This window comes from Girardinichthys multiradiatus, chromosome 18, assembly GCF_021462225.1.
Source record: "Girardinichthys multiradiatus isolate DD_20200921_A chromosome 18, DD_fGirMul_XY1, whole genome shotgun sequence".
Taxonomy (NCBI): domain Eukaryota; kingdom Metazoa; phylum Chordata; class Actinopteri; order Cyprinodontiformes; family Goodeidae; genus Girardinichthys; species Girardinichthys multiradiatus.
The window spans coordinates 26,620,445-26,637,336 of record NC_061810.1 but is presented as its reverse complement, the minus strand read 5'-3'; the positions used below and the strand labels follow the sequence as shown (position 1 = coordinate 26,637,336).

General features: G+C 38.1%; 1 protein-coding gene across 9 annotated transcripts in view; it reads left to right on the top strand.

Moving 5' to 3' along the window:
• The window catches only part of elna (elastin a), an 87,109-nt gene that overhangs the window by 14,697 nt on the left and 55,520 nt on the right, over window positions 1-16,892 (top strand). For 6 of the 9 annotated variants that reach the window (XM_047391583.1, XM_047391585.1, XM_047391579.1 and 3 more), the window contains exons 2-5: window positions 3,818-3,886; window positions 5,084-5,131; window positions 6,364-6,465; window positions 6,636-6,662. In XM_047391583.1, coding sequence (XP_047247539.1) covers window positions 3,818-3,886; window positions 5,084-5,131; window positions 6,364-6,465; window positions 6,636-6,662 — 246 coding nt within the window. The remainder of the gene's footprint in view (window positions 1-3,817; window positions 3,887-5,083; window positions 5,132-6,363; window positions 6,466-6,635; window positions 6,663-16,892) is intronic. The other 3 variants (XM_047391581.1, XM_047391587.1, XM_047391586.1) reach the window with 3 other exon arrangements.

Genomic DNA, 16,892 nt, shown 5'->3' with positions numbered 1-16,892 from the left:
TACATTGTATTTGAATTCTTAATTTAACCATTATTGCTTTAATCAAGAGTGTCTGCCTCAAATTATTCAAGTCTTTCATTTGCATAGCTTTATATTTGTCAAACTTACCTTCAACTCAGACACATGAAGTTAACTTTTGACCTGACTCAACTCTAGTATAAATTCAGCTTAATCTGATCCCTTTTCCTGGAGAATAATATCCCTCAAACACATTCCAGCTTAGTCCCAAATGTCAGTGTTTGCCATCTTTGTGATGGGTGGTTTTAGTGAACTTCATGTACTCTGTAAGAATGTATCAGCGGCAATATATGGATTTTAAGCAAAAGGAAAAAGTGCTGCTCAGAGACTCGCAGTTTCCACTCTCCTGCCAAGACAGGAAATCCTTCTTTTGATTGTAAAACGAAGGAGCGAAAATGAGAACAATCACTCTGCACCCGTCGTGTGGAGCTGAGAGCTATGTATGATCTATTTGACCGGACAAAATGTGAGAGGCTCATCAACAGACATATGCTCACAGATGTTACATTTATTGTTTTAGCTGTTTCTGCTAATAAGATATAGAATCAAATGTATTGTTGGACATTTTATTGTAATCTTTTAAGTCTGCAGGGTTTTCAGTTCTTTTTGGTTAGTATTACAAGGCCATCCCACAAGAAATTTGAGAAATTCCACCATTGTTTAGGTCTCTGATCTTCCAAGTTATTTGCTCATTCATTAAATCATGCACAGCTGTCACTGTAACTGTTGCCATTAACACGTATGTCAGAAGGAGGCACATGTTCTTGGTTTCAACATAATCAAGCTAACTGTAAACCCTTTTTGACTCACTACTGAAGAAAAGATTTTGATCATGTTCATGAGCAGATGTACGTCTCATGAGATTGTGACCACAGACTTGCTTTGTATAAAGAAATTTTGATTTTCTACATTATTGTGTGACTTGTAGCTCCCAATAGTTATATTAGTTTCCAGACAGAAATCAAGAAATTGTTAAAAAGTGAAATATGTTATATTATGTTATGTTATTTTATGTTGTTATGTGTACAATACTAAACTCAGGGATCAATGCATAACAAATATTCCACCCTAGGCAAAAGTAGTGATAGGCAAATTTATCCACTAAGGAGCAGGACGTCAGGTGAATGTTGTTTGTGTGCTGTACCTTGTGATGAGCTGTCTGCCTGTAATTTATGACGATGGTGAAGGACCGCCTGTGACAAAAACTGTTCAAAAAATAAAATTTCTGGCAGCATTCACATTAGATATTGCAATTTCTGCTTCAGTTCTGACCAGCTTTGTTACTCTGTTGCCCATTGGGACCAGCACTCCCACTATCTGTCACCAGAATACTCCATATTAATGAACCATTCAATGATTGTGTAAGTCCCACTCTTCTCCATATATATTCAGTCCATGTTTCACTTGTGACGACCACGTGACGGCAAAACTGCACAACAGGGATGTAGCTTTCAACATGTTTTTACTAGGAGACCAAAAAGTCACTTAATACTAATGCTATACATGTGGTGGAGGGAAGGGAAGTTAAATACTTGGACGACATCTTCGATCAATATGACTCAGACACATAGAAGACATTAGTTGATGCTGCAGCTATTAATTGCGTATAAACAGGAGGGTCGTTTAAAGAGAATGATTATTTTTCTAATGTCTGTGGACATGTGCAGATGCTATGTACTTACAAGTCCAAGTTATTTTTTACTATAGCACATTTAAAAAAAGTAATAGCTGACCAAAGTGCTGCACACGGTAAAAAAAAAAAAAAAAGCACTAGTAAAACAGTTTTATTGTTTTATTCTACTTATTTAACTACGTAAAAAAAAAAAGTGATAAAATAAGTATGGCAATTAACACAGTAAAAGCTAAAATATTCTGTTCAAGTAGAACTAAAAGCCAGAGTACCAAAGTGGGTTTTTAAAAGAGTCTTAAAATGCTAAACCCTCTGTGTAGCTCAGAAGTGCCATGGTACGTTGTTCCACAGGTTAGGAACCACCACTAAAGGACACATAAAACAAAAAAACTAATTAAAACAAAGCATGTTCTTATCTGATGAATTGTATGCTAACAAACAACACTTACAGTCTTGGTGATCTGGCTGTCAACTCCCTGCTGTGAACTTTGTTGAGTCTTCCTCTCGTATTTGGGTTCTCCCGTCTGTTAAATATCAAATATTCAAATTGTTTTACAATCCTGGGGCAAAAATAGTTTTCAACAAAAGACCTTTCTTAGTGAGAAATCCGTCCTCTTCACATGTTTACCTTCATGGAGCTCACCCATGTTTCCTGCTAAAGTAAGCAGGAAACATCCTTTTTCTGTGGACCAATATGTGGCCATACTTCCATTTAGCGTAGTCACGTTGCAACATTTTTTTTTGTAAAGAAAATGATCGCTTTTTCGGTCCTCAGCCATAGAGGGCGGCAGGCTTCAAGACAACACTGTTACAGATGTAATCATCACCCATAGATAGAAGAATATTCCTATTTTACAAGGTGTGACTCCAAAAGCCTGTTTTTGTGTCAGAAAATTTGGTTTTAAAATTGCCTATCCACTTTGGAAAATAGTGAAAAGGCTACTTGGGATTTATAATATTTCATATTTTCTAAATTTTTAATTAATTTAATCTAAAACATATATTTGGTCTTTAGACACACACATTCAACGTTTTCTAAATCATCTTGACATAGATGAACTAAGATGGTTCTTGGTTCATGTTTCAGCATGTTGCACATCTACTGAATGGCACCACCAGATTAATTTCCTGAACCTCAGCTAAAGCAAAGTGGGATTTTATTATTTTCACAAGCCTTAGGAATATTACACAGCTTATTAGTGAAAGGCTCAATGCCATCTTGGATATAAATGTACTGAAGCAGGATTCCAGCTCATCAAACTGCGTAAAGTAACATTTTTTGGGTGTCATAAATTTTCGTGCAGCTGGACCAGACAGTTATGCCTTGTCATGCTCTTCCCCTAATGGCCACAGTTAGTGTGCAGGGCTGAGTTCACTAAGTCTTCTCTAATAAACACATGAGCGCCTTTGACATGTGGTTTAAATTAATTGGTTCTCCCAGCACATGTAGTACCCATTAGGCATAATCACTGTGGTCCGGCCACCCCAGCTCTCTCATTTGGATTGTGTTTTTTGATATGAACCAGCTTTTTAGAATATACTTTTGTAATTTAGGCATTAGCTCACCCGTCCCATTGGATTTAGCTGTTATTTGTCCCAGAACAACCAGCCATTCTTTTCACTATTTGTTTTGTTAAAAAGGTCCTCCAGTTGTTGTTCCTTGCACACATGAGGCCATCATGTCTAGAGTCCAGGACAAATATCTCAGCAGTTCCAGCCAGGAACAAAGTGTTGGGGATGATGCAGGTGGGGGTGAGGGTGTCCATGGTGCTGGAGCACTTTCCTTGGCTCAAAGCTTCCAACTGTAGTACCTCATCATTATGAGAACAATTCAGGAGTGCTCCTCCTAATACCTATAAAGTTCTGCTTTTGCTCTTAGTCCAGCAGACGACTCAGTGATACACCTTTCGCTGTGCACTTCATCACAGCTGTGATGAGCCCCAGATGTGACCAACAAGGACAGATTTTTGTGTCTCTGCTTGGCTCCAGGATGATGAGTGTGGCTGAGAATGTTTGTCTAATAAATGGGATTCTTGTTTAGAAATAAAAAAAAATTATAATGGAAAGAGAGGAAGAAGATAACTGCATTTGAGCTGCCTGATTTTGCTTCGCTATTATGTACTCTGGAGATGTAAGGTAATTCTTAGCTTTTTCCACTGTGTGTTGCAGGTGTGTATGTACCACCTGGTCCTGGGTACAGGCCAGGAGCCCCTTTACCAGGGACCGGATACTTTCTAGGTAACACAAAACAACTCCAGCAAACTAATCTGCTTGCCTTTAGTGGTAGTTTAAACTACAGTGGAGGAGAAAAAAATTGTTTCATTATTTGTGAAGCCGATTTAATTGTCAAATTGCTTGGTAAATAGGATGATGTTAAAGATTCAGAAGGTTGAAGACCGCAAACCCAGAATAAATAATAATACCAGTCCGTATTAAGTTTTTCTGCCAGATATTAAAACCTGAAGTGCTGTTTAACTTTGCTTCATTGCTTAAATATCATTTAGTTTACATTTACAGAAAACCAATAACTAATAAATAAAAGCTTACAGTATGCTTGCATTTTACTGTCTGACATGGATAACACTTTTGTGTTACAATCGGGCTCACACGTTTCTGCTGAGTTACATAGAAACTAAGAAGGGAACAAACCAGGGACCAATTTCTTGTAAACTATTACCTACTGATGATATTTTTGCTGTTACTTTGACTATACCTACCTGCACGATGGCCTGAGAAAAGATAGGAGTCATAGAATGCATTAAGCTGCGGGTTCATTCATATGCTTATCTCTTCCATACCTGCAAACTAACTAAATACTCCCTCCCTGCAGCAGCCTCTCAATCTTAGTATAATCAGTTTTGTCCCCCAAAAACTCTCAGAATATAAGTTTAAGTTAAAAGTTCAGAAAAAGGTATATATTATTAATGTCAGGTCCCCACAAAGGCAAATAAGCATCTATGTAACAGCCTGATACCCAGCAGTCTCCAAGCTATTGCATTCAATGTTGGAAAATGTTGTTATTCTTCTCTGCTAAACTCTACGTTAAACATTTTGCAATTTTAACCTGTCATTAACTCCAAAATAGAGCACCATTTAATGATTCCAGGGAGTACAGGTTTATGTAAATAGATAACAACATAACACCACTTAACACCACTGATGAACAAGCTCATTTCATATTATTGTGAAAGACTGTGAATGACTACTGATCATATCTACCTGCTACAAATGGTAATGAAATCAACTAATTTTTGCATGAAATATTATTCATTAACTAATAACCTACCTATTAGCCCCTTGTTCATTTCCTATTGGTTCTTCTTTTTTGGGTTTGGCATGTTTTGATGTATGATATGACCTTCTCCAACAAATGTAAAGCCAAATCCTGTACATTACCTGGCGTATAGTAATACCATGAATCTGTGACTCTTTCAGGGTCTGTTGGAGGAGGACATGCAGGCTATAAACCAGCAAAACCTGGAGGTAAGTGAAAGAGATCTTTACATTGGATTTTTACACCATTAACCTAATAGTTTTAGGAATTACCTCTTGTTTATTATAGATAAATTAAATATGAAGCTGCAGTTTTCATAAGGTATTTTAAATCGGTTTTTCTTTAGAAATCTTTTATAATTCTGATGGCCAAAATGGTCAGTGCATTCACCAGGAATGCTGCAACGCCAGATATATTCTCTCTGTTGCTTGTCACTTCACACATCTATCACTCACAGCTCTGCAGCACAGGCCCCTTTAGCAGCAGGTCACTCTCTGTATTTATAATGTTGGCCAGCTTTCGGCTCCCATTTGCTGAGCAAGTTTGACCCTGTGCAGCTTTTTTAAGCCAAAAATATTAAAGCTACGCCCGCAGGAAGACTGATGTGACCTTTGAACATTTGATATCTTTATGTTTGTTGGAACATTTAAAAGTAAAACACACAAAGTAGAACAGTTTGCTGCTGTAAAGAGACATTTCCTATTCCTATTGAAGTCAGTCGTTGGATCAGATCAGGAGTAAAGAACTATAGATTTTCTTCTTGCACTGAGAATCTACAACTGATTAACTGCAGCTTTGGCAAATAAACCAAGCATTCAGAGCCAATCACTGTGTTAAAAGAATAGTTTTGAAGAGTTTTGTCAAGAGACTATGAGTAATAAGTATCTTACCAATAGTCTTCAGTGTAACTAACTTGAGATGCAAATAACCAGCTACTGCAACTATACCCCAAAGGTCTTAAAATCAGCATTTCAATGCACACCTAACTAGTAAACAGCTGAAGAGAACTTAATTCTGTTTATCAGAACCTCTCTTGTCCCCTTTCTTAAAAACTAGGTCCACCACTCTAGTGTGTCACTCAACTGGAGTTGTCCTTTTTCTCTATATAACATTGAAGAAGTATGTCAATCATGACAGGCCAACAATGTCCATAACTCTTCAGCTACTCCTGGTGACTTGCCACTGGGAACTTTTTAAATGACCTTTTCGACCTGAATGAATGAACAATACCACATAATCCACTAACGCCCTCAAGATTAAGACCGTCATTCCTTTCAGAATAGTTGAGAAGTCTTTAGGTTTGGTGGATGCAGATCGGATGCAGATTCTTGTAATCTCAATATGTAGAACTCTGGATTGTTAGACAAAGTAATTGCAAATGTTAAGAATGGTTGTAAGCATGAAATTGATTACAGTCACACGTGTGCTTGTTTGAACCCAGCAGTAGGAAGTTATGGAGGTGGAGGCCGAGGTGTTGGACCAGGCGGTTTGGTACCAGGAGGTGTTGGAACCGGTGGCCTTGGCTATGGCGGGCTGACAGGAGGTATGATTTTAGAAAAACCACCAAATCTTCATGAAAGCAGGCTTAGATATTTCTGTAAAGTCGAAACTAAGTAGATTAAGCTGTGAATTTTGAGTTTTGGCAAAATAAACAATTTTTGTATAAAATATTTTATGCAGTTTACAAAAACCCTGTTTATTTTTACCTAACAGGACAAGGAGGAAAGGCTCCAAAACCAGGTAAGCTGGAACATTTATACAATCTTTTTCCAATGTTGTGGAGCGCAAAATTTTATATTAAAGATTTCCAAGCTGTGAGTCAATTCTCGCTCCGCTCGGCTTAGACAATACAGACATTAATCATGAATTGCTGTTACAACATGGAAAGCTTCTCGCCATAACATGAAACATGAAAGGAAGGAAAGCTGATGCATTGTTACTAAATTGATAAAGGAGCCTAATGTATAGACGTCAATCCCATCAGGTTACCCCGGGCTGCACAGTTGCAGGGGAAAGGGTCTTTGAGGTTGTCACCAAGTTTTTCTTATCACCCGGTGCGAGATTGTTTTCACTGGCCTCGCAGCTGTTCTGTGCATCCTGAGCGGGACCACTATGGGAGTGCACCACTCCTTCACTTCTGCTGTAACAAGAATATTAAGGAACTGATGGTTGTCAGAATGCAAACAGTCATCTGCAGGTGCCAAACAATGGTGCCAGAGCACTGCTTAACGTTATTGTAATCTTAGACCTTTACAATATATGGAAACCTACTTGTTAGAATTCAGCATAACCCTTTTCTTCAATACTTCTTCTGTAAATATTTTCCCGTCTGTATTTTAGTATTCGCCCATATTGGTGCTTTAGCAGTGTTTAGCTATCGGTTAATTTCCCCAAGCACTGCTGATACAATCTCACCCGACCTCTGTGTGTTTAGAAAGATAAGGAACCAGGTAATAATTTTGTAGTCCTGATAACGCACAGAGCGGGTCACAAAACAGCCTGCCACACCCTATCCGTTATGGAGCGGAAGTTGATTTTGGCTGGTTCCAGCAAAGCATTCCTTGAGAAATTTTCCTGACCTTAGTTACCCTCTCCTCAGGAGGTGCGCTTGGAAGAAATTAAATCAGTGAGAAAATACGAAGCAAACTGCACTAAACGCATGTTTTCATTTTCTAATCAGTGCAGTTTTGGATCTTTGCATTTCCATTCATCATCCATACTAATCACAGCTATGATGAAAAACCAGAGAGGTAATTAAGGCTTTTCTGAACTTTTGAAATAAAGGGAAAGTCTTACAGTACAATAATCAAACATCAATGCTGGTTTTAATCAGCAGCACATTTGAATCCATCAGAAAGATTTCCCTCAAAGCTTTCCCTTTACAGTGCCTTCCCAAAGTTTAACTTTATCATTTTTTGTCACATTACAACCACAGTCTTCAGCGTTTTGTAATTTATGAGATTTTGTGTCACAGACCAACAACAAAAGGTGCACATAATTGGGAAGAGGAAGGAAAAGGGTGAATGGTTTTTAAAATTCTACATGAATACAAATCTGAAAAGTGTGGCATGCACTTTGTAGAACCAATTTTTGCTGCAGTTCCAGCTGCAAAGTTTTAGGGGTATGTCTCTACGAGCTTTGGACGTATACGACTGAAATATTTTGCCTAATTCTTCTTTACAAAATGGCTTTACAAAATGCTGAGTCAGACTGGATGGAGAGTGGCTGTGAATATCAACTTTCACATCTCACAGATTCTCAATTGCATTTAGGCCTGGACTTTGACTGGGCCATTCTTGCATATGAATATGAATGATCTAAACCAGGGGTCGATAAACCTTTATGACCAAAAGAGCCATTTTGGTCCCTCTTCCACCAAAGATTAAAATGGTGACAAAAGATTACAAAGCTAATAGATTTTACATTTTCATTATGTTTTAAAAATTATTTTACCTTTTATAACAATAGAATTTAACAAACAGAAGTACAGTGTATGTGTGTAGGCCTACTTCAAAATCAGTTAAACACTGAACTATGCAGGCATTTTTAAGTCCTCCTTGTAATTGTATAAAATTAAAATAGAACGTAGCCCACTTTAATATAAAAAAGTATTTGCAGATTAGCTGTTTTAAAAAAGTAAACGTAAAACCAGAATTGTTTTTTGACAAGTCCATTTCAGTGTGCTCTGGTCCTCTTTAGGTTTCTTTCCCGGCTAGCAATCAAACGAAGCCCCTGAACATACATCTTTTATAAAGCCGATTAAATACTAGTGTTCATACCTGTTAAATTTGACTTCTATTTCTGAAGCTCCATGCTGATTTTCCCTTTGTCGGGCTGTAAGTTGTGACTTTGATCTTCACACAGGACAGCAGGCTCTTTGTGATGTGGGAACGATGTTTTGTCTTTGCACAGATAAGACAGTATTGTTGAAAGTGAAAGCAAAGGAATCTGTCCATGCAGAATTAAACTCTGTTTTCATCGGAGATTTTTCTTTTTTTGGGATATATTCATGGTTAGCTTACTGCCTGGGTCGTAACTTCAAGAAGCCTCCTGCAAGTAAAGGCGAGGGCTATGGATGTAGATGTGACGTATATTTTGATTGACAGTTTATAAAAAACATTTTAAAATTCAACGTTCTTGTATTACCTCAAACTCCAACATAACTATGCATCAAACTAATAACAGATAATAATAGATGATACACATGTGTGTGTGTAAATAAAAATTCAATAAATTAATTAACTCTTTCTTATATATATATATATATATATATATATAAATATTTGTTTTTGGACGGGTATTCTCCACTCTAGTCTCATGTCTCTCATGGGTTTTCTACCCTGTCTTTAACTTTATCTACTGTCCAATTATTTGTGACCAGTTTTTCTGACTGTGTCGCATAGAAGCCTCCCCACAGCATGATGCTGTCGCCACTATGTATCACTGTGGTGATTAAGTTCATGGTGAGGTAATGTAAGTTTATTTACTTCTAAGGTATGAAGCTTCACAATTGTGCAGATGTGCAGAGCACCTGTTGCAAACGTCACCCAGGCCAAATCAGTTGCACTGGTGTTTAGTTGGTGCTGTAAAAACAAGCCTGATAAGACAATTTGCTACCAGCAAGCCTAAAACTGATTTGATATTTAATCTTTCTGAGTCCTGTTGTTATTGATATCTGCATGCACATAAAAAGAGCTGCCAATCATTTTAGGCATAAAATCATGCAGCAATGTTGCAATCCTCACATGCACCTTGCCTCGCCTGAAACAGAGAATAGCAGCTGGATGTGTGAGTAGCGTGACAGCAGTGATTTGCACCACAGCTCGTGCAGAGCCTTGTAAATGTTACACTAATTGTGAAGCCTGTCAGCTCGCCACTTTAACAGAGCACTGAAAGCTGCAGAGGGGAGCTTTGTTCCTATAAACAGCTGTTAAACATTGTATCTTTTCCTGTGTTGCTGTGAGCAAAGGTGGATCCAGTACTTATGGCATAATTACATAAACTTGGCTGTCGTAAGCAAGCTTCTTGTCTCTTTCAAGCAACATGAAGGCAGTTAAAATGAAACACAGAGTTTACTGTTGTTAATGTTGGTGGTTGCTTTATTGCACCAATGCAGGAACTGATTCTAAAAGGAGAAGGAATGTGTCTAGATAGGAGATTGAAAATACAATAGAGTCTGTGTTTCTGCTCAACATGCCAGTCTGAAGTCCACAATGGAAATTATCTTTATGGCTCTAATATTTTGTCAGTCTCTATTAGTGATGAATGTCTTTAAAGACTACACAGGAGAGAGATGTTTCATTTGTGTTTTGGCCATTAGCATGCTTTGCAGTCAGCTTTTGATTAGAGTTTAGACTCCCAAAAACCGAAGCAGAAGGGTTCCTGCTGCCTCCTTCAAACCACCAGCTGCTTGTTCAGTTCAATTACATTTATTTCAGTTCGACACAGTTCAGTTTAATTTAATTTAGTCCAGCTCAGATTATTTTATTTTTGTGCCTCAAACTAACTGCAAAAAGATCAAATGCATGTTAGCTTGCAGAAACAGAGATGAGTGAATTAAAATCATATTCAAGGCCTTTAAAATGCAATTAAACACAACTTTAAAATGATTTATAATGTTTGATCAATTGATAAACCATTTAAAATCCATGAAGTACAATTTAGTATAACGTTATTTAGATTTCACCAATTTGTCAGATATCTGCAAAGGCAGTATGGTATAAAATGCAGGAGCTCCACTGAAACACTGTGGGAGATACTTGATCCCCGGCTGAATTACAATTACAAAAAAAGAACATTTTTAAATATTAATGATAGTTTGAATTTATGGTAGAGAGACAGAATATGAAAGAAAAATCTTGAAAAACACATTAAATAAAACGTGTTTATGTCACTCATGTCACTCAGTAAAATCAGCAATTGATATTGAAGCAAAATGGGAGTTAGAAATTGGTGGAAAGATCTTTGTTGGCAAGCAAATCGCTAAGACGTTTATTGTAGGTTGTCATCACGTATGAACACACATCTTTGAAGGTAGTCTGACCTAGTCTGATCCACAGAAACTCAAATTTTAATCTCTTTACACAGATCTTCTATTAAACTAATCTTTGGAGAGTGACCAGGCAAGTCCATGATTTTAATGTGCTGCTTCTTTGGCCACTTCTTTGTTGCCTGAACAGTAAATGCAGACATTGTCTTGCTGTAAGACCCTGCAAAAAAGCCACTTTCAGTCATCAGGTTGAGGGACTCAGGTTCTCAACTGTCTTTAGATCATGAGCAAGTTTATCCCAGATGGTCTGACTGAACCATCACCTTTACTCTCACTGAATGTAAAGCACCAGAATAATAAAAAAATATATACAACGCTAAGAATTAATTGCAAAATAAAATCATTATTTTGGAAAGGCTCCAAAACCAAGGATCCAAATCAAATATATACACATTTGGGTGACCATTCATAGCCTTTACATAAATCATTAATCTGTTTTGAAGGTGAAAGGTTAAGAGATGCAGCAAAAAGTTAAGGAGATTTATTTTTTTTGCAAAGAATTGTAAATCGTAAATTGCAAATAATTTGTTCTTGTCTTCCAGTGAATGGTCATTAATGATTCAAATTAGCAACAGAGGTAATGCCACAACATGGGTATTATAGAGCAGTTGATAGCAAAAACGTTTATGACCTCTTGCTTAATGACCAATCGAGATACAGGATAGACACCAACCCTCCCAAGGATCCTGGACGGACGGACGGACGGACGAACGGACGGACGGATGGATGGATGGATCTGTCTTTGGCATTGTTTTATGAATAAGCACAACAATAACTGATTTTTCCATCTGTATTCTCTAAAGAATGTACAGTTCAACCCAAAGTTATCCACATCCAGATTTCCAGCCAGATTTTGACTTAAAATAACTTTCATTTAAGCATGAAGTTTGCTGCTGATGGGAAAACAGAGAGCCATCTCACAAAATATACTGAAACAACCTAAAAAGAGTAGCAATTTGTCTATCTATTTTTATTTATGCAGTATTGAAAACTCTGTGATGGACTGGCGACCTGTCCAGGGTGTACCCTGCCTCTCGCCCATAGACTGCTGGAGATAGGCACAAGCTCCCCTGCGACCCACTATGGAATAAGCGGTAGAAAATGACTGACTGACTGACAGTATTGAAAACTGACATTTTAAAATTACTTTATACCTTCTCAATAATAACTGGAAAATGTTACTGCAATCAAAGCCCTCTTATTATTGCTGAGGAGCTTCCTGCATGATTCTTCTCGAATTTTGATAATCTACCTTTGGTGATCAGCTCCAAGTCTTTTAGGTTGTAAAGCCTCCTTGCCATCACCCTAATCTGAAGTTCCCTCCACAGATTCTCTATTAGAGTCAAGTCTTGACTCTGGCTACATTAAGTCAGAGAACTATTTTGGTAAAATTATAAGATAATACATATCCTTATTCTGCCAGGCATATACCTGTAGATTCTTTACCTTAATTTGAAGATTTCCGATGGACTGCCAGATTCAACATGTTCTATTCCAGAAAGCTTAAAAAAATAAAATAGAGCTACTTTTCCACTCAGCCTTCCTGGTATCTGCTGAAGTCGGCTGCATGTCAGTTCTCTTCTCCGATTTGTAGACAGCAGAAACAAAGCAAGTACCAACTGACTTTATGTAGCAGACAGCTCAGTTTTGTAGCCGGAAAAGTCAGGTAAGAAATTACCAAAAGAATTTAATTGAAACTGCACCCGCTGAAGTCTAGCTCTCTTTTCTAGCAGCCTGAATGAACAACCAACATGGATCAGTAAAAGTACCATTTTCTCCCCTTTTTTTGGTCTTTTGGAGTTAATCTATAAACAATTCACAGATATTTAAAGTTGCTAACTTTGAGCCATCTTCCCTAAACAACTTACTAATTAAAACATTTTGTGGTTAGCATGAACTAGTAGCGCTTAGATATGGCTTGTATAATGAAAAGAAAGGATCAGAGGTCACATTCCAAGGTTGTAGAAGAAAAACAAAAACTGGTGCACAAAAGGTGCCTGTTGGAAACGGTTTACCGGATTCACACATTTTCAAACGACAAACCTTGGTTTGAATATGAAACTTTTGGGAATTTAAATCTAATATTTGGGTCTGTTCACCTCCTGGATCTTCCTTAGATGCTGCATCGCATCACGGTCATTGTTTGAACCAACCCCCAATGACCTCGTCTGCTCCATGACAACAAGAAAGGGGGAAGGTGGAGAGATAATAATATGATAGACATTATGAGGACACACAGGGAGAGAATGTGCAACCCAAAAAGGATGGAAAGGCCTAATAATGCTTGTAATCAAGCCAAAAGTCAAATGCATATATCACTTCCTTCTCATCAAATCTGAATTATTTGCACATTCGTTTGAGCAGCACACATACTTAGAGAGCCCGCTGAAAGAAAGAAGACAGACAGATTGAGGTGAGGACAGGAGTTTTGCCAAAGAAGATGAACTCGGAGGAGGTTTAGTCTCTGGAACGCACGTTTTTCATTACTGAATCTCAGACCTGTCGTCTGAGCTGCCAGAGACTGGAAGCATCTGTATATGAATGTGCATGAGCAGAAATATGTTCATATGTACGCAGTTACAAGTGTGACCAAACCCGTTTGGACATACCAGCGTAAATAACTGGAATGGTACTTCAGCCTGTCCTGGAGGCATGCAGTTTTCCTTTCAGCCCAATGGCAGCCATACACAGACATACTTGCTTATTCAAACAAAAATGGCTCCACTTTCCACTCATCTATCTTCTCATTTTGTGCCCCTGATATGTCCAGCATCAAATCTTCATTTAAAGCTTTCGTAATCTTGGAACTTGCACTGTCTGCAAGGAAACTTTGTTGTATCCGAGCCACAGCAGCCCCACGGGACCTGGCCCACCCAGCACAGGCCCAGCCAGCTCAACTTATTTGTTCACATTAAAAGCTCCGTTTGTTTTATATACAATATTTCTTGAATGATGTCAACTGTTTTTGTTGCAGCCATCTTCAAAAGTCTTAAAAACTGATCTGCAGAAATTGATATTGGAGTAACATAATCAAATTTGGACTCTTCAGGTGGATTTATTTGTGTCTCATGAGTTAAAGGAGATTTCCCATGAAATCTTTTCACCACAGAAAATGTAAAAGCTTGAATCATATGGTTTAATTCCCTCATCATCAGTCATTCAGCTCTGCAGAGGCCTGGAACCGAGCCATTCATTTGATTCAGTGTTGGAGAAGTGATGCATCTACAATTTGCAGGGGTGTCCAAGTCCAGTGTCTGGAGCACTGGATTTGGGCACCCCTGCTCACCGGTCTGGTCTCTGTGTGTTTGCTTGGTTGCTTTTCTTTGCAGCATTAGTGAATCTTTTATCTTACTCTTAAATTTTCTTTTGCAACAGTCCTGGAGTTTGGACCGCTATCTTTATCCATCTGGAAGCACAGTTTAAGTGCTGTTTTTGTGGTGATGGGGAATTTGTTTTCCTCTTATTTCCCTAAAAGCTTAAGAAAACAAACCATGAGCCAAAAAAACTGTTAGATTGGAGGAATGTTTTGTATATTTGTGGCTGTCTATGTAAATTACAGTGCTGCTGTTAGGGCTTGAAGAGCTGGGAGGTCCTTTTACAGTGTAATATTTGATATGCACATTAGCTGTACAATTTGAGTTTTCTTCTTAAATGTTAAAAACCAATTTGATCATTTATTCCTAGAAATCTAAAATGGGATTCTTGGAAAGCTGAACTCTTTCTATATATGTATTTCTTTTTTTACAAATTTCCAAATGGTTTGCAAGTGGAAACCATTTTCTGTACATTTTGGTTGTAAGAACGCAGATGACCTTTCTTAGTTCTCTTTTAGCTCAAAGCCATGTTAGTCAGTGTAATTATCTCATCTTAGTGAAGAATCTCTCCTGGATTTTTTTCAGAATTTATAAGCCTCAGGGTTGGGCTAGACGACCTTAAAAATAAATTGATTATACATCACATCAATAGGCCTCAGGCCTATTCTTTTTTGATTGTCAGTGTAGCAAAACCTCTACATACAGCTGTGAAAAAGTATTTGCAACCTTACAGATTTCTTCTTTTTTTGCATTTTGGTCCCTCTTAAATGTTTCTAATTACAAACAAATGTCATGCAAACCAATGTAGCCCTTTGTAGAAAGGTAATCATCCTTCTTGTTAAATTATGAATTAACCTTGATCAACCACATTTTGTGGTTCAGTTTAAAAAAACACACCCAAGCTTAATTACTGCCAGATTGGCAGAATCAACAAATCATTGATCAAGTAGAACCTGTCTGACAACATGACTGGAGTAAAAGATCTCAAAAAACCATACATCATGTTCTGATCCAAAATCATTCAAGAACAAATAAGAAACAAATCCATCAACATCCATCAGCTGGAAAGAATTACGAAGGCATTTTGGGATACTCCAGTATTATCCAAAAGCAAATAAAAGATGAAAAAGTGGAAAACCTTCCCAGGAGTGGCTGACGACCAAAATGACTCAAAAAAATGCATTGATGACTCATCCAGGTCACAAAAGAACCCAGGACAACTTCTGAAGCACTTAAAAACCTTATGTGCCTCAGTTAAGGTCAGCGATCATGATTTAACAACAAGAAAGAGACTGAAGAAAAATGGCCTCCAAGGGTGGGTTCCATGGCCAAAACTACAGCTGACCATAAAGAACATAAAGGCCCTTCTCATATTTGCCAAAAAACATCTGGATGATCCCCAAGAATTGTGAGAAAATATTTCTTAACTGATGCGACAAAAGTGGAACATATTGGAAACTGTGAGGTGCCTTGAGACGACATTGTTGTAAATAAGCGCCGTTTAACTAAATAATCTGAACTGAAACTATCTGTGTAGTTATGCTGCTACAGGCTTAGGCTGCTGGAGCACATAATGACCACTTTCACCCTTTTCGCTACATTCTCACACTACTCTCCAATTTTGCATTATTTGCTGTTATTTCAGCTTTTAACTTTGTTCTCTCTTTTCTCTTCCTAGAAGCTACACCTGGCCTGGCTCTGTGTCTACCTGTGACACCTTTCTGGAGAGGGGAATCGTCCGAGCTTCTGCTGGCAACAACTTAATGCTCACCCTCTACCGATGATCCACATAGCCCTGTCTTTCAGTGTTTAACCCTTTTTCTCTCCTAGACATGGCTACTGGCTGAGCTTCTACTGTGACTAACTCTATGTGCTCTCTTTCAGACTCTAACCTTGAAAACTGGCTCACAGTTTATCTGTTCTTTCTTTCTAGGAGAAACGACAAAAGGAGCTACATCCATTAACATTTACTTTTCCTTCCCATATACAGGTCCTTCTCAAAATATTAGCATATTGTGATAAAGTTCATTATTTTCCAAAATGTCATGATGAAAATTTAACATTCATATATTTTAGATTCATTGCACACTAACTGAAATATTTCAGGTCTTTTATTGTCTTAATACGGATGATTTTGGCATACAGCTCATGAAAACCCAAAATTCCTATCTCACAAAATTAGCATATCATTAAAAGGGTCTCTAAATGAGCTATGAACCTAATCATCTGAATCAACGAGTTAACTCTAAACACCTGCAAAAGATTCCTGAGGCCTTTAAAACTCCCAGCCTGGTTCATCACTCAAAACCCCAATCATGGGTAAGACTGCCGACCTGACTGCTGTCCAGAAGGCCACTATTGACACCCTCAAGCAAGAGGGTAAGACACAGAAAGAAGTTTCTGAACGAATAGGCTGTTCCCAGAGTGCTGTATCAAGGCACCTCAGTGGGAAGTCTGTGGGAAGGAAAACGTGTGGCAGAAAACGCTGCACAACGAGAAGAGGTGACCGGACCCTGAGGAAGATTTTGGAGAAGGGCCGATTCCAGACCTTGGGGGACCTGCGGAAGCAGTGGACTGAGTCTGGAGTAGAAACATCCAGAGCCACCG